Source organism: Sinocyclocheilus rhinocerous, unplaced genomic scaffold (assembly GCF_001515625.1).
Source record: "Sinocyclocheilus rhinocerous isolate Xijiao unplaced genomic scaffold, SAMN03320098_v1.1 scaffold182, whole genome shotgun sequence".
NCBI classification, from domain to species: Eukaryota; Metazoa; Chordata; class Actinopteri; order Cypriniformes; family Cyprinidae; genus Sinocyclocheilus; species Sinocyclocheilus rhinocerous.
This window is the reverse complement of record NW_015655576.1, coordinates 1,349,664-1,367,175: the sequence shown is the minus strand read 5'-3', so window position 1 is coordinate 1,367,175 and position 17,512 is coordinate 1,349,664. Positions and strand designations below refer to the sequence as shown.

General features: G+C 36.3%; 2 protein-coding genes across 3 annotated transcripts; both read right to left on the bottom strand.

Annotated features, from left to right (window-relative positions):
• Positions 1–28: 28 nt before the first annotated feature.
• gcdhb (glutaryl-CoA dehydrogenase b) lies at positions 29–5,780 on the bottom strand. The gene is made up of 12 exons (XM_016525753.1): positions 5,658–5,780; positions 5,079–5,191; positions 4,687–4,725; positions 4,446–4,586; positions 4,271–4,333; positions 3,592–3,762; positions 3,320–3,449; positions 2,325–2,541; positions 1,367–1,470; positions 932–1,057; positions 508–668; positions 29–415 (listed from the first exon to the last, which is right to left on the bottom strand). The coding sequence occupies exons 2-12, from the start codon at positions 5,176–5,178 to the stop codon at positions 342–344; spliced, it is 1,326 nt and encodes a 441-aa protein (XP_016381239.1). The 5' UTR covers positions 5,179–5,191; positions 5,658–5,780; the 3' UTR covers positions 29–341.
• A 1,435-nt stretch (positions 5,781–7,215) lies between these two features.
• Positions 7,216–15,643, bottom strand: LOC107718593 (serine/threonine-protein kinase/endoribonuclease ire-1). 2 transcript variants are annotated; one of them, XM_016525749.1, is made up of 11 exons: positions 15,564–15,643; positions 15,176–15,215; positions 14,750–15,001; positions 14,122–14,661; positions 12,381–12,538; positions 11,824–12,044; positions 10,889–11,062; positions 9,917–10,028; positions 9,655–9,743; positions 9,326–9,459; positions 7,216–7,494 (listed from the first exon to the last, which is right to left on the bottom strand). In XM_016525749.1, exons 2-10 carry the CDS (start codon positions 15,186–15,188, stop codon positions 9,357–9,359), a joined length of 1,662 nt encoding a protein of 553 aa, XP_016381235.1. In that variant the 5' UTR covers positions 15,189–15,215; positions 15,564–15,643; the 3' UTR covers positions 7,216–7,494; positions 9,326–9,356. The 2 variants fall into 2 exon arrangements, with proteins under 2 accessions (XP_016381235.1, XP_016381236.1); XM_016525750.1 differs by lacking the exons at positions 7,216–7,494; positions 9,326–9,459; positions 9,655–9,743 and having other exon boundaries at positions 9,931–10,057.
• Positions 15,644–17,512: the final 1,869 nt, after the last annotated feature.

The window sequence follows — 17,512 nt, the reverse complement described above, 5'->3', positions numbered from 1 at the left end:
TTAACACTTCATTGAGATCTTTCTATAATACATCAATGTACAAATAATAACATGCACTTTTCATCTCATGCGATCCTTGGTGCATTTCTTTACACATCTACTTAAAAAAATCTGCAGTCAAACCCTCAATTAAAGTGTTGTGATCTAGTGAGAACATAGAAAAATAGATCTCTGATCTCTGAGACTACATAAAGTACAGACATTCAAAAATGACATGCATGAATTAAAATTCTGCTATGTTTTTCACCTTTAAACACCAGATGATGCAAACTTGAAAAGCATTCAAGAACTATATGGGCTATAGGTCAAAGGCAGCAGCAGTCAGTGGACATGACGGCAGCTCATTTGTCCACCGTGAAAGACTGCAGTCCAGTGATGGCTCTGCCCAGGATCAGGGCATGGATATCATGGGTACCTACAAAAGAAGGCATTAATCGATGTTCAGCGACATGCAGAGTTTCTGCCTGACCTGATCACTTTATTCACATCTCCTTCACTCTCTCTAACCTTCATAAGTGTTGACGGCTTCCAGGTTCATGACGTGACGAATGATGTGATACTCGTCTGCGATGCCGTTTCCTCCCAGCATATCTCGGGCCTGTCTAGCGATATCCAGGGCTTTACCGCAGGAGTTCCTCTTCAGCATAGATATCATCTCTGGTGCCGCTCTGTAGTTTAGAGAGCAACGATCATTAGCTTGAAAATGCTCCATTAGGGGTATATTTCTAATAATTGAAACATTTTCTCACGTATTAATTCACATTTTTAAAAATGCCAATATTCCCTGGTTTTCCATGACCCTGTGGCAGGTTTTAATTGCACCAAATATTTGTCTTTCTTGGTTGTACACTCAATCCCTGCATTTTCACAAAAATAATATCCAAATCTATAAATCCAGTCAAAACTGCAGCAGAATAAAGATGAACCTCACTTTTTCTCATCTATCAGTCGGCCCAGTTGAAGACACGACTGTAGGCCGATGGCGATCTCAGTTAACATGTCTGCCATCTTCTTCTGGATCAGCTGGTTTCTGGCTAGAGGAACTCCAAACTGGATTCTAATGGGAACATTACAGATTATGTTACATGCTGAAAAACAACATCTGCAAGAATCATAAAGAATTTAACCACAAGGACAGCCAATCTTAGCAAGCAAGTAAATTTACTGACATTAACATTTATGTATTGAAATTCTTCCACACTTTTCACATTATCCAGTGACTCATTTATGAGTATAGATGGGGGTGGATTTTTATCATTTTAGGGTGGTTGTGTACACACACTGCCAACACACATTTAAGTTCAAACAACTTGTAAACGTGCATGTAGCATCATATGACCCCTATAAATACCAGATGTGCTCTGACCTGTCCAGTGTGTACTGCCGCGCGGCGTGGAAACAAAACTCTGCGGCTCCCAGAGCTCCCCAAGCAATGCCATAGCGAGCATTATTCAGACACCCGAACGGACCCTGGTGAACGAGGAAGAAAATCATGAGTATATTAGCATTATGTAATGAAAGCCAATAAGAAATGAAAACAAAACCGTATTATGGATTGACAAGGTGGTCAGTAGACTTTGGAACTGAAATAAGGACTGACAAAATGGTCAACAATTGGCCAATTAATTTTTTTATGTTTATTTGTATAGGGACAGTACAAAAAAATTTCAGAGCAAAAAACATGCATTACATGTAAAGATTAAAGCACATGCATCTAATTTGCATCTCTGGTCCCTGTAGGTGGCGCTTATGAGGGCAGCTGTATTAAGATCATGCTTCATGCTTGTTTCTTTTTGCTTTTTTATCCATTTTAATTAGTATTTGTTAGGAAATACACTGTTACATTGCTTTTTAGAAGATAATATGTGTACTATGGGGGCCTAGACATGTGGATTAAATCAGCCTGAAGAGATTTTGGTTGGATTCTAGGAACTGGCCTTTGCTTTATATGGAACTGGAACTAGTGAATTTGCCTGGAAATAAATCCTCTGCTATCAATGGCACAATTTGGATATAAATAAACTTTTTCAATAAGTCTGAAGAAATTTGCTGAGGAAATACTACTATTGCAATCTCGCCCAAGGGGTAATAAAACTGGAAAAATGAATATTCATTCAATATGGTCTTGTTTTTTTGGGGGGGGTTTTTTGGCAATCGAAAATGAAAACGGAATAGTTCAAATTTCTAATGACTAAATTACTATAGCTCTGGCGTCTTTAAGCCAGTGCTTTACCATTATTGTGAAAGACGTCATATCTAGTATTGATTTCAGTACTTTGCCTACTAATAATAATGCAAAGCCAATAAATATCTTTCTCACTCACTGCCAGTCCTGAAACTTTGGGCAGCAGGTTTTCCTCTGGCACTTCCACCTCGTCCATGATGATCATGCCGGTGGCTGAAGCCCGCAGGGAGAACTTGCCTTCGATCTTAGGGGTGGACAGACCCTTCATGCCACGCTCCAAGATGAAGCCACGTACCTTCCCATCCTCGCATTTGGCCCAAACCACGCAGATATCAGCCACTGGTGAGTTCGTAATCCTGTGCAAGAGATGGGGGCGAGTGTAAGATGATAGAAGAGACTCTGCCACTTCTGGTGTCCACAATATAAATAATTTCACAAAATGTGTAGAGTCCCTCAGGAATGAGTCCTAATACCCAGAAACCAGTTAGCATTTTAGCACTTATGGTTCCACTAATTGTTTTTTTTTGAATGGGCGTTTGGTTAAATACCTGGTTAACACAAGCTCAAGATATTTTCACATTTTACTCCACAAGTGAAATATATCAATAACATACCCTTGTGATTTTTTTAAAAGCTTTTACTAGTCTGCAGCGTTGCTGTTTATAACTCCATTCTAACTAAAACTCTCAGGGAAAATGTTTATTAAATAAAGATTTAAAGAGCTGCATCTGTAGTCTGTTTTTTTTTTATTTCTGACAATTATATTTAGGCTTCAAAATTCATAACTGTATTCATTTGAGAAGATTATCATGATGAATAATCCAAAAGCCAATGGAAAATCCTATTGGCTTTTTGTCAAGTAAAACAGGGTGATGCAAACTTCAGGGTTGGCCTACAAAAATACCTCATCACTATAGCACAGTGGCAGCAACTGTCCATTAAGTGAATGCAGTCTTTAAAAAAGGCTCATGGCACCACCATGTGTACACAGTTTGTAAATGCCAGTGAATGTTACTTAACCTCATTTTGTACAAATGGATTGTAATTTCTTGAGTTCATCCATGCAGTCCCATGCATTTGTGAACTTTGCTAGTCTTTACTGTTGTCCTAAAGCTTCTGCGTTATATAACCCACCATGTCTTGGAGCCGGTGAGTGTGAAGGTACGACTGGATGGGTTGTATTTGGCCCTGGTCTCCATGCTTCCCGGGCCACTGCCATGGTTTGGTTCTGTCAGTCCAAAACAACCTAGAATCTCTCCTCGTGCTGCATGACACAGAGACAATAGTGGGTGAATCTTACAAGCAATATTTAAGCTCAAAATCAAAAGATAAAGATTATGATCCATTGGGATTTCTTGCACTGACACATTTTCTGAATGTTTGACTACTGATTTTTGCGGTCGTACCCAGCCTGGGCAGGTATTTCTCCTTCTGTTCCTCTGTGCCGTAAGCATTGATGGGGTGCATGACCAGCGAGGACTGCACACTCATGACCGAGCGATAGCCGCTGTCCACTCGCTCCACCTCACGCGCGATGAGACCGTACGCCACGTAACTTGTGCCAGCACAGCCGTAACCTTGATAGGGAAGTGTGCAAGAGTGAAAGAGAGTTACAGAAACATATAGATGGTTACACTTTAAACAAATAATCAGTTCTGTACTTCCTAACTAGGTATTAGATGACGGGAAGGGTATATTTGAACAAATCTCTTGATGTAGGGCTGCATGATTTGGGGAAAAGACCTATTTGCAATTTTTCTGAAAAAAAAAAAAAAAGTGATCATGATGCATTACACACATTACAAGTGACCCAAACTCGGAGCAGATGCAGAGATGAGTTTGTGTGGATCAGCATTTACTGCGAACCGAAACAGTGAATCATGAGCTGCTTCAGTTTATTCATTTCGTTTATTCGTTTTTTAATTGTTTTCATGTAAATGAACACAGTGGCGCGCTTTACTTTGAAACATGCAGTGCATGTATTTACTGAATTAAATTGCAGATTTCGATTTTATTCCAATGAACCATGCAGCCCCACTCTAATATCGACTGCTAACCGATATGGGACTGATATATTGTGCATACCTTTAATGGTGGGTCCCAAAACACCAAGCTCCCCCATCTCAGACACAATCTCACGATGAAAAACTAGTGGAGAACAAAGGGCAGTTAGTTTTAAAATGCTTTAAATCAATGGAAACTATTTTAGAAGTCCTATTGTAAACTATAAGCTGTCAATGTGATATGAATATACACACACCTTCATTTCTGTTGGCCATCAGGATGCGCGGCATGAGTTTCTCCTGGCAGTAGGTGCGAAAGGAGTCTCGGATCATGATCTCCTCCTCCGTCAGGAGACCATCCAGGTCCAAAGCATCACGCCAGTTAAACTGCGCTTTAGCTGAGGTTTATATCACAGGTTAGAAACAGACATGCAGGTTAGTGATCACCACATCTTCACACATTTAGAGCTGAAAATGTTGCAAAAGAAGTAAACATACGTGTTTTCACTTGCTTCTTTTCGCCAGACTTCTCTGCATCTGATAGAATAATAGAATTATACACCTGTGCATCTCTACAATGTTACGCATGTGAAAATAGAAATGCATGAAAAACAATTATTTTAAAAAGTTTTATTCTATACTTGAGCTTTGAAATTAAACATGCATTGATAAAGATTGGGATATACAGTTTTTGCAAAAAAAACTGTATGGATTACAGTTATGGTGTTTGTTTGTTTTTTAGCTTGACAGACATGGTCATGTTCCACTGACAAAATAACAAAACACAGGTCTAGAATAACACAAGGGTGCATAAGTGTACATTATATCATTATATATATATATATATATATATATCTAGAGACATATATGCAACAAACTGCTGTTCTTACCCCATGGAGAAGCTGCAGCAGTTTTCTGTGATCTGGAAGCTGTAAAGAGGACACATCTCTGGCTGTTCACAAGCAGGCGACTTACACTCCTTAATGCCATGATGAGTGATCCTCTGGAAAATAATGCATGACAGAGAGCAATGGTACATTACAAAAGCATGCATCAAAACAGACGACAATGCCTTAAACCTTTCCATGCATTAATATTATTAAATCTTTATTTGACCAGGTTTGTCCTTTCAGATAAGATAAAAGAGAACTGCCCAAATGACAGGATGCATTATCAGCAGAATACAAATTATGAAATTATGGCAACATATGTTGTAAAACGCTAGTTAAGAAACGTCATTAAAGATATCAACAGTGTTTTAAATGACAGATTTGGTAATACTCCTTCAGGTGGGAGAGTGTCAGTCACTGTAAACAAATCCTCAAGTAGCTAATCATTCTGTATGCATAACAGTTCTTGGCCACAAGTCATGCACACAAATAGCAGCTGACCCAGAAGCACAGGTACAATCCACCAGCTAATAATATACTCCGTTTAACTGTCATGAAAACGGATAAGAATTGACGTACCTGTAAACGAGAGGAACTGTGAACACACGGTAATAATACACTATTGTCGTACAGCGCTAAGGACGTTAGACAGGTGGGATCTTTACAGATTGACAGCTCGTGGAGGGCGGAAGAGGAACATGAACGCGTGAGAGATGGAGAGTCCAGGGCGCCATTTTTAGTGTGGCACCTACACCCTCATAAAAACATATAAATAAGACAAAGGGTAGATTGGAAACATTCTTAATGAAATGGGCTGGCATGAAGTCGAATTATTATTTTACTGTTTACTATTGTTGGTAAAGTTTCTCTATACACGACGATGAAGCGCCACACGGTGTTGTCACGTGGTACGAGGGTTATACTTTTTAGTGCACAAATGTTACATTAAAATGAATTCCCAAGTATTCGGCTTTCTGAACAATACTGCTCCCTCTGGAGTAAGAAAATATCTGTGGACACACACACGTTGGTTTTATGGTTTACGGGGACTGTACAAACTATATTCTATTGCCCTACACACCAACTTAGTCCTCATAGGAAACTTTTTTAAGCCTTTTGAATTACGGGGACCCAGTCCTCATAAACCACCTTCACACTGTAATGCCTATGTCATACCCATGTCGTTACAAATTTATAAATATACAAATTTGTGTCCTCATAAACCACATAAACACGCACACGCGCGCACGCACACACACACACACACACACACACACACACACACAGTCTCTGTGTGTGTACATGTTTTTTTTATCCCGGTGGGGACTTAAACATGAATACATACTGACTCCACTTGTGTCACCATGGGGACCCAAATTGAGGGGTCCCCATGGGAAAACAAGCTTATAAATCATACATGTTTTTTTGTTGTTGTTTTTTTGAGAATGTAAAAATGCAGAACGTTTTCTGTGAGGGGTAGGTTTAGGTGTAGGGCGATAGAATATACGGTTTGTACAGTATAAAAACAATTACACCTATGGTCCCCACAAGGATAGTAAACCAGACGTATGTGTGTGTGTGTGTGTCACGGTGGGTAGTAACACTGACTTGACTGATGATATTACATAGCCTATTATTCACAAAATGGCAGTAAATGATCATTTATAATAATTTATTGATTCTACCTATAATTTCAAATTATTACCTAATTTATCACGTCTGTTTTAAACTCAATATTTCAATATTTTTTTATTTCCAGTCCAAATAAATATTAATATGAAATATAAAAAAAAAAAAACTCTTTGAATGGTTGATTCAAGGAAAAAAACAGCCTCATGTTTCTACCTAGATAGTTTTACCTTTCCTTAAATCTGGCCAGTTGTCCATCTAGTACTGAGTGTGGCAGATATATCCCAGTTAAAATCTAGTGCCCACATGCAGTTCATTGAAGACCTAATATCCTAAATATCCTAACAATAGAACTGAGTGATACAAACTATTCTATAATTGCATGCAAATCTGTAAAAGATAATAACACAACACAATAAAACTGAACATTAGAAATGAAACTCTCGGAATACATACTGTTTATGTAATTATATTTATTATTAATATTACAAAAAAGCAGAAAGGACACTGGTGTCTGAAACTTGTTTTTAGGGCGGTGTGGGCTCCAATATCCCATGGTGGTCCAGTGAGGTCTCTAACGGAGAATGAGAGGCTTCCCTGATGGGTCACCCCTCCATGGACAAGCTAGAACCTAAAAATTCTAGTCCCCATGGTAGAGGCGCTCTCATCTCCCACTCACAACAGGGTGCTGATGTTCTCTTCTCGCTCATTTTAAGACCAGGTATAGTCCCAGCCCATGTCTGTAGCCAATCCGTGTAAGAATGTGTAGAAATCTGGAAAAAATCCCCTATTGGAAACAAAACACAGACATATTAATGTGAGAACATACAAGAATAAAATGTAATACACTGGGGCATTTGTCTGGGCTGAGTATATCTATAATTTATTGACTAGAACAAATTAGAATTAACAATCTGACCACTAGATTAACATGGAACTTGAGATACATTAATGGGAGAGAAAGTTGTATAAGGAATTATATGCATTATGAGGGATCTCTTGTAATGCACTACACTAAAATGAAAACTCAACTTTTTTTTAACCTGTAACAAAAAGCTTTATAAAATTAAGTCATTGTAGGTCATTTAGCATTATGTTGCACTTTAAGTCTCTTAGAAACATGAATCTATACTCCCACTACAATTAATTTGCACTGGAGGAAGCATATCCTTTACTATTTTCTTTAAATAATTTTTTAGTTGGTCATTTTTTGTTCATTGCTCGTTATTTTTTTGTTGGTCTATTTCTATGTGATAAAGTTTTTCAATGTATTCATCTAGAGTAGACAGTAATCCCAAAGATTTACAGCTAAATAAATATAATTTCTGTCCTGTGCTTTCGATACATATTTGATTATGCTCTTGCTCTCCAGCTTCGTATTTTTTTAAATAATTAAATTGATTTGTGAAGTAAGTCATATTTTTTGGTTGTTACGTGCATGTTGAATTGCTACCAAAGTGCCTTCTTTTTTGTTGGCCATATTTTTTTTCTTGTTGGTAGTAATTTTTTGTTGGTCATATTTTTTTTCATGTTAGTCTTCTCTTTCTGTCTACAGGAATGATTAAATCTGTGGGGGGATTATTTTTTTTTGTCAGACTGGTTGGTTTTGGGCACCTGTCAGCTAGTCAGGCTGGTTCTGGTAAACCGACTAAAATATATATATATTTTTTTTTCTTCAGCAGGAATATGGCCAAATTAAATGCAACCAAATTATATCCTAATTCATCTAATGATGTACATTAAAATAATAAAATGAAATATGATAATGCTATCAGCATTCAAACCGGTCAACATCAATGGACCAATCTACAGAGCCCCGTACATGACATGCGGACAAAAATTGTGGCCACGAATTAAGAATTTGTTCCCTGATTTTAGTAAATCGTGGTGACGTTGTACTAATTTGTTCCCTCGTTTTAATTCAATGAAAATGAGTGACAAACGAGTAATTCTTAAATTGGAATTCTTAAATTGTGGCCACAATATATTTTTCCCTCATGTCATGTGTGGGGCTGTGTAGCCTGTTACTTAAGTGTTAGTTCTAAATTTATTTATAGTCCATTTAGTTTACAAATGCTTTTGACTTGCTTTGGTTTAATATTCCATTTAATTAGCTTTTTTTGTTCTCGTTTCTGAGTTTAAAAGTATGAATTGATATGAGAAGTGACCTGTTGCGTCACCTGAAAGACAGTCAAAGAAGTTACCAAGAGTATACTGACATCAGGCAACTGGTTTCAGCCGGATCATATTTTTAACCACAGGTGAATACAAATTTGCATTATTGTAGATGAAGTGTTACTACAATTATTATTTCCAAGTTTATTTTACCACTGGAATGCTCTATTGCCCATTATTGCACTGCTGACGTCTATAAAAAACATAAACTTAGGAGCCTGAAACCCTTTTCTTGTAATTAAAGAGAAAATGTAATTTTGTAAATAATAATAATAATAATAATAATAATTTAAAAAAGTAGATTTAATCTGTGAATTTATCCACTTAACTGCAAAAGTTTAATAGATAAAGTTATTAAGTATCAATTCTGAAAACAGTGCTTAAGACTGCCCCAAATAAAATAATGAGAAGTTTTATGTCGACTGTGAAAACTGTAATCATGCCATGTTGTGATGTAATGTTCTCTCAGCATCTTCAATATTTCCAGCTCAAGACTTTGGCCACTCTGTGCAAACTGATGAAAAAGTCCGGGAAGAGGTCAAAAATCTTCTTCCTTTCAAACTCATTTCTGACATTTCTGTTAGAAACAAAAGAGACAGAATTAATTCATTGCGAGTCAAAATAGAAGCATTACAGTCACAAAAATAAATGCATCAACACTTGACTACCTACATTTCCATATTAATAAAAGCCAACTGAAACGAGTAAAAGGGTCAAATGACAGAAATAGAGATCTAACTGAGATCTGGATGAACATTTTTGTCTCACTCACGCATGCACTAGTTTGTTGCGAAAAACACGCAGCAGGCCAAGAATGTCCTCTGGAAGCTTTTTGTTAATGTCTGTCCATATTTCTGAAAGCTGCAAATAAAAAATACAATGTTTATGGCATTTGGTTAGGACAGACTGTCTAGTGTGCTACATTGTTAGCAGTCCCAACACTGCTGAATAAACCAAAATAATGTACAAAGCAAGGAGAGGAAGGCTCCTGTTTTGTGTTGAGGTGAGTTTTGCTGTTTTACAGTTTTACTCACCTCTGATTGCCAATCAGAAAAGCTTTTTCCCTCTGTGACCGCCTCTGCAGCGTTGAAGAGCTTCCAAAGGTTTTTTAAATCCTCACCCACTATTGTAAGAATGTCATTTCTCCTAAAGGACAACAAATGAGCAGGCAAAGCCTGGCACATGATCCACATTTCATGTAAACTGTTATGTAAAATTTAATTAATTTAATAATATGTGCACTACTGGTCAAAGTCTCTTATGCTCAACAGGGCTGCATTTATTTGCTCAAAAATACAATAAAAACTTTAATAGTGTGGAATATTGTTTACAACTTTAAAATGTTTTCTACTTTCATATATTTTAAAATGTAATTTATTGCTGTGATCAAAGCTGAATTTTCAGCATCATTACGCCAGTCTTCAGTGTCACACGATCCTTCAGAAATCATTTTAATATGCTGATTTGCTGCTCAAGAAACATTTCTTCTTATTATTATTATTAATGTTGAAAACATTTGTGCTGCTTTATATTTTTGTGGAATGCATGACACATTTTTTCTTTCCAGGATTCTTTGATAAATAGAAAAAAAATTGAAATAGAAATCTTTTGTAACATTATGTCTTTAATGTCACTTTTGATTAATTTAATGCATCCTTGATAAATAAAAGTATTACTTTCTCTCTTTTTTTAAGTTTTACTTACCCCAAAATTTTGAATGGTGGTTTATTATGGTTTCCATTAAAATAAAAGCAGCACAACTGTTTTCAACATTGATAATAATAATTATACTGATTTCTGAAGGATCATGTGACACTGAAGACTGGAGTAATGATGCTGAAAATTCAGCTTTGTGTCACAGGAATAAAATACATTTTAAAATATATGAAAGTAGAAAACAGTTATTTAAAGTTGTAAACAATTTCACAATATTACTGCTTTTACTGTATTTTTTATTTTAAAAAATGCAGCCTTTGTGAGAGCTCTTTCAAAAACTTAAAACTTACTTCTTTTCATTCTCGATTTTCAGTTCACTGAAGGCCTCAACAATGGTCAGTGCTGCTGTCGGGTCTGTTCGCTCTGTGTGCCCTTTTTCTATGTAGAGTTTGCGAAGTTTTGCTAAAGTCTCGTAGTTCTGGATTTCAGGCCTATCGCCCAGCTTCCTAAGCACTGCATCTTTGCTGAAGGAAAGAAAAAAGTGCGGGCATTGAGCAGGTCAGTTCAGCAACAGAACAAGGGTGTACATTCAAAAAGTGCACATTAAACACAACATACACTATATGCATGTTTCCACAAAAAAACGTTGTGGTGATAGTTCACCGAAAAATAAAATTCTGTCATTATTTACTCATCCTCATGTTATTCCAAACCATTATGACTTTTTTTCTTTCGTAGAACATGGACAACGTAAATATTCTGGCCACACTTGTCAATACATTGAAACTAAATGAGGGCTGTCCAGCTTCAAAATGACAAAATTGCATCATAAAAGTGGTTCTTATGACTGAACGGCATGAGGGCGAGTAAATCATGAGAGAATTGTAATATTTGGGTGAACTATTCCTTTACGATTCTCAGACTCACAGCTCAAGATAGATGCCAACCTAAAGAGTCCAAAATCTAGAAACAAGATCCTGGCAGTGACTCAGAGGAGAGTCAAGAGTTAGTTCTGTCAGAGTATCAGGCAAGAACAGCATCTGAAGAACTGGAAATAAACAGAAGAAACTCTTTCAAGCAAGCAAGACGTAAAGAAATTGTGGGTTTGCAGTGGAGAACCATGCACAAGATCGATCTCATAGAAGTAGGTGGCGAACATCAGAACCAAAAAGAACTGTGAAATATTCCTTCAGAAAGATGGAACAAATACACACTAGATTAACTAACCTTCACTTCACAGTGATAAAAACAATAAAGCGTCTATCAAACGTCATTTATTATTCACCTGTCTTTATCCCAGAAATAAGGGTGTCGTAGGACCTCATCAATGGTCAGTCTCTCTGCTGGTTCCTTGTTGATCATCCATTCGATGAGATCCTTTGCTACTATATCTTGTAAATCTTCAAGAGAGTACTGCCCTTTCTTGATGTTCTCCTCACGATACTTTTCGTCCCCAAAAGGATGTTTCCCGTCAGAGAGGATGTAGTACACCAACATCCCAGCAACCTGTAATAAATAGAGCAGACCGTCAAACACATGCTGACCGCAGGGCAATGAGAGAGAGCTGATAAAGAAGGTTGAACTCTGTGACCAGTCTCACATGGCATTTTATCAGTAATATTTAATAAAGAAATGGCATTTTCGGTGTCTGTTTATTTGGAAGAATAATTATGTCATTATTTATCTTCATACACTTTCTTTTATTAAAAACACAAATTATGATTTTTTTTTTAATAATAATTTGGTCACTTATTTAGAGTTCATTTTTATTTGAGTTTGAAAAATTCATCTTTCCTATAGCTAGATGATCTCTGTAGCTGATGTTCATGATATTTCACAAACCTGGATGTCTGAGGTCTTCTTGTAACCTGTATCTTGATTCAGGATCTCCGTAGCTTCCCAGCCTTGTGTACCAGCTCTAGCAGTATGCACTGTGCTTCTGCCCACCTCCAGTTTGCGACTTAAGCCAAAGTCGGCCAGCCTTGCATTTTTTCCTGAATCTGTTGAGAGTGTTACAGAGTTTTAAATCACCTTAAATACAAAGTGTAACATTACTTTGATGAATCCCTTGTTACGGAGCCCCGCACATGGCATGCAGGAAAAAAATAGTAGGCTAAATCGTGTGCACAATTTACTATTTCGTTCCCTCGATTTATAAATCGTGCGTACGATTTACTAATTCGTTTCCTTGATTTATAAATTGTGCGGACGATTTACTAATTCGTTTCCTTGATTTATAAATTGTGCGGACGATTTACTAATTCGTTTCCTTGATTTATAAATTGTGCGGACGATTTACTAATTCGTTTCCTTGATTTATAAATTGTGCGGACGATTTACTAATTCGTTTCCTTGATTTATAAATTGTGCGGACGATTTACTAATTCGTTTCCTTGATTTATAAATTGTGCGGACGATTTACTAATTCGTTTCCTTGATTTATAAATTGTGCGGACGATTTACTAATTCGTTTCCTTGATTTATAAATTGTGCGGACGATTTACTAATTCGTTTCCTTGATTTATAAATTGTGCGGACGATTTACTAATTCGTTTCCTTGATTTATAAATTGTGCGGACGATTTACTAATTCGTTTCCTTGATTTATAAATTGTGCGGACGATTTACTAATTCGTTTCCTTGATTTATAAATTGTGCGGACGATTTACTAATTCGTTTCCTTGATTTATAAATTGTGCGGACGATTTACTAATTCGTTTCCTTGATTTATAAATTGTGCGGACGATTTACTGATTCGTTTTCTTGATTTATAAATTGTGCGGACGATTTACTGATTAGTTTTCTTGATTTATAAATTGTGCGGACGATTTACTAATTCGTTTTCTTGATTGAATCCCTTGTTACGGAGCCCCGCACATGGCATGCAGGAAAAAAATAGTAGGCTAAATCGTGTGCACAATTTACTATTTCGTTCCCTCGATTTATAAATCGTGCGTACGATTTACTAATTCGTTTCCTTGATTTATAAATTGTACGGACGATTTACTAATTAGTTTCCTTGATTTATAAATTGTGCGGACGATTTACTAATTTGTTTTCTTGATTTATAAATTGTGCGGACGATTACTGATTCCTTTTCTTGATTTATAAATTGTGCGGACGATTTACTGATTCGTTTACTTGATTTATAAATTGTGCGGACGATTTACTAATTCGTTTTCTTGATTTATAAATTGTGCGGACGATTTACTGATTCGTTTTCTTGATTTATAAATTGTGCGGACGATTTACTAATTCGTTCCCTCGATTTGCTAAATCGTGCACACAATTTTATATATCGAGAGAACGAATTAGTAAATTGTGCGCACGATTTAGCAAATCGAGAGAACGAATTAGCAAATTGAAGGAATGAAATAGTAATGGTGTGCACGTTTTAGTACATCGAGGGAACGAATTAGCAAATTGAGGGAATGAAATAGTAATGGTGCACACAATTTTATATATCGAGGGAACGAATTAGTAAATCGTACGCACGATTTTTTTTTTTTTTTCTTGCATATCATGTGCGGGGCTTCGTACCTTGTAAAGCTACAAAAGCAGTAAATAAAACCTATTTTTAATACCTATCAAAACATTTCCAGGCTTTATATCACGATGTATTACTCCAGCACGGTGAAGAACTTGAAGGCCAAGAAGAATCTCCTCCACTATTTTTCTCAAAGCGGCCTCTTTGTCTTTTTGTTCTTCCTGACGAAGATTTTTCATGTAATCCTCCATATCGTATTCACAAAGCTGTAGTGCAAGATAATAAAAGTCTTCATCCTCTGCTAAGTCCACGTACCTGACAATGTTCTTGCTCTCAAGATTCAAATCTCGTAGATGCTTTAGTTCATTTTCAAAGTATATGCTTTTCTGTTGGTCCTTGGTTATTCGTTTAATGGCTACCTCAGTGCCATCTTCCTTCAGGCCAAGATATACTGTGCCACTTCCTCCAGAGCCAATAATGTATTTATTACTTCTTGAAAAGTAAAGGTTCCCGACTTTTTTCCTGGAGGAATCATTCCAGAGCTCCTCTATTTCACTTCTGTGCTTTGAGGATAGGTTCCACCTGATGATATTGTTCTCAGTTACCTGTTTTTCATGGTCTGTCTGTGAGGATGACCCTGCAAAATCCATTAAAGATAAAAGCTGAAAATGCATAAGGTTTAAGTATATTGCTTTCTTCATTTTTTTCCCCCAATCTTGCTTTACCTTCAAGTTCTTGAATGACACCAGGCTCGATTTCTTGAAGTACGTTGTAAAAAGCAGATTTTACTGCAGGTCCTCCAGATTTCACAGCGTTTAGGAGCTCTCTCAGTTGGGTCTTTTTAGATGTGGCCTTTGTGATCTTCGAATTCGCTTCCCAGGTAAGCTTTTTGCTTTCATACAGCTTATCAGTGATGGGCATCACAGATGTAACTCTCTGAAGGAGAGCTTCATAGTGTGTGTCCACGAACTCAGCATCTGAGTAAATATCAAACATCAATCAGTTAGCAAAGACAGATTTCAACCTTTTCTCACCTTCAGTACATGGTAACAAACCATCAAATCAACTAGTAAGCCACATTAGATCAAGTGAATTTAATCTGTGCCAATATTATTTCAAATGTTGTGCATTTAAGTTGGAGTGAAACTTACGCTGATGTTCCATTGTTTTTCTTTAGTTCCTGTAAAGTTGCTAAGAAGACAAAAATGCAAAACAACAACATGCTTTTATAAAAATTATTGTATTCTTAATCATTTAGATGAAGTAAAGTCATAGTCAAAGTACATTTTAACTGCTGAACTATGATAACAAGTATAAGATTGGGGCAAGTTCTCACATGTTGTAATTATGTAATTTCTATCACATATACTATCTGTACTATGCTATATAATATACTATAGTATATGTACACGTCGACTTTAGTTATTTGAAATCGAAAGGAAATTACTTCGCAAAGCTGACCAACAGCGCATAATAATCTAGAAGCTAATAAACACTCATAGTTGCTGCCATGTATATACAGATGTGCGTTTCACATACCTGTAGTTTACTAATAATCACGGATTTATTCGTGCAGAAATCGGGACTTTAGATTAATGCGTTGAGTGCGGAAGAGGAAAACCATGCAGCCAATCATCGATAGCATACAACAACACGAGATCTGTGGGTCTCGGAAGAAATCCACACCCCCTACAGTTCAACAAACTCATTTTTGCGTAGTTTTCTGAAGTTGTCGTTAATATAAATATCAAAGACATAACAGAGATATGTAAGTCTATTCTGTATTCACATTTCTTTATTTTGAGGTCTTTTTTGTTCTGATTTTTGTTTACTGAAATATTTGAAATATTAACATATTTTCAATGTAAAAATAAATAAATAATTCAGGCCAAAAATGTTACCTTTTATTTTTCTTTAAAATTCCAGTGCAAGAAATTACATCTCAGAAATGATAAACAAAATAAAAATGATGTAAAGTGTTTTACAGTTTAGACTGGCATGATGATGATTAAATGATTACTAAATTGTCATTTTTGGTTGAACTATCCCTTTATCATATGTGATCTTCAGAAGACACATTCTTTGACTGCTTTTACAAACCATTTCACATTATACAAATAGCATTCATTTAGCATTACAGAACTGATTTAATGAAAATAAACAAGCAAGCAAGTCAAAAATATCTATGTTGACTTTAGTCAAAATCAGGCCTCGAAACCATCTTCAGAAGTCTTGAACTGAAACCAATATCATGAAGTTTAAAAATGCAACAGGGACTCAAAACATTCTATTCAACATTAAGTGTAACGCAGTTGAATCAGCAAAAGACAGAAAAGTGAAATATGACAAATATTTGCCTCCAAAAAAGGGCATGATCAAAACTATAAAAATTACAAAAACTATGTACAAGTGTCTACATGCAATTTCTCAGCATCTTCAATATTCCCAGCCCATGTCCATAGCCAGCTTGTGTAAACTGATGAAGAAATCTGGGAACTCATCAATCATCTTCTCTTCATAGAACTGTTCTTCACTATTGGAAGCTAATTAAAAGATCAGATCTTATTAATATATTATATACAATATATCATATACAGTCATAAAAACAAACATCATACATAGACCATTCCGAAAAAAACTAACAAAAAAAACTTTAAACATGTATGCAGAAACTACTGGAGATTTTCTTTGTTAAACCTGTTATCTGTAAAATTCAAAATGTACATATCGCCCCTTTTCTGTACTCACTGATGTCCCAGTGCATTGCGCAAGTGCCGTAACAGGCCAAGTAAGTTATGGACCTTTTTCACATTTCCGGGTTTCTCAGCAGCGGAAGTCGTCATAGTTGGGTTAACTTGAAGAGCAGTGAATGGGAGAGTACCACAAATATATTTTTTGCATTCCCATTTGCTCAAATAGCAAAAGAAAAACGCCACGATAGTGTTTTCATGACTTTCAATAAAAGGAAAAAAATTGAGAGAGACTGATAATGGCAGTCAGAAGAGAGAACGATGTCAAATTTACCGTCCCTCCCATAGACGCTGCATTAGAAACACCCTCGCATTAGCGTTAACTGTTTTTTTGCAATTTGATGCAAAGGTGATATAATACAAATCACATCACCTGTTCATGCAGGCATTTGTCTAAATTAACAAGGGATTCATGAATTTGCAAGATGCACAGACCTTGACGTAAACAACAAAAGAAATGAGAAGAAAAGGGATTTCCTCTCCCTTTAAATTTCATAAACCTGTTGTTTATTTTGCTATACTAAATATGGGTCAATAATGTTCTTTTTTAGCAACGTCATATGACCCCTTTAAGAATCACTAATTTAGTTAGCACTGTGCTGTTAATAACAACACACCAGTCAACAGTTCAGCAAGGAAAGGAAAACACATCTCTTACGTTTATGCGAAGAAGTCTTTACTCACATTTAACCTCCAGTTAGAAAAGGTTTTTCCCTCTGTGTGTTTCTGTACAGTGTC

What these genes read in the sequence shown, in the direction of transcription:
- gcdhb (XM_016525753.1), bottom strand. Translation starts at nt 5,178, where the DNA reads ATGGCATTAAGGAGTGTAAGTCGCCTGCTTGTGAACAGCCAGAGATGT. An exon ending in TTTGGGACCCACCATTAAAG is followed by an intron (nt 3,763 to 4,270) that starts GTATGCACAATA and finishes TTCCCTATCAAG; the next exon opens with GTTACGGCTGTGCTGGCACA. An exon ending in GAAATACCTGCCCAGGCTGG is followed by an intron (nt 3,450 to 3,591) that starts GTACGACCGCAA and finishes TGTGTCATGCAG; the next exon opens with CACGAGGAGAGATTCTAGGT.
- LOC107718593 (XM_016525749.1), bottom strand. An exon ending in TGTCATTCAAGAACTTGAAG is followed by an intron (nt 14,662 to 14,749) that starts GTAAAGCAAGAT and finishes TGGATTTTGCAG; the next exon opens with GGTCATCCTCACAGACAGAC. An exon ending in CGCAACAAACTAGTGCATGC is followed by an intron (nt 9,460 to 9,654) that starts GTGAGTGAGACA and finishes TGTTTCTAACAG; the next exon opens with AAATGTCAGAAATGAGTTTG.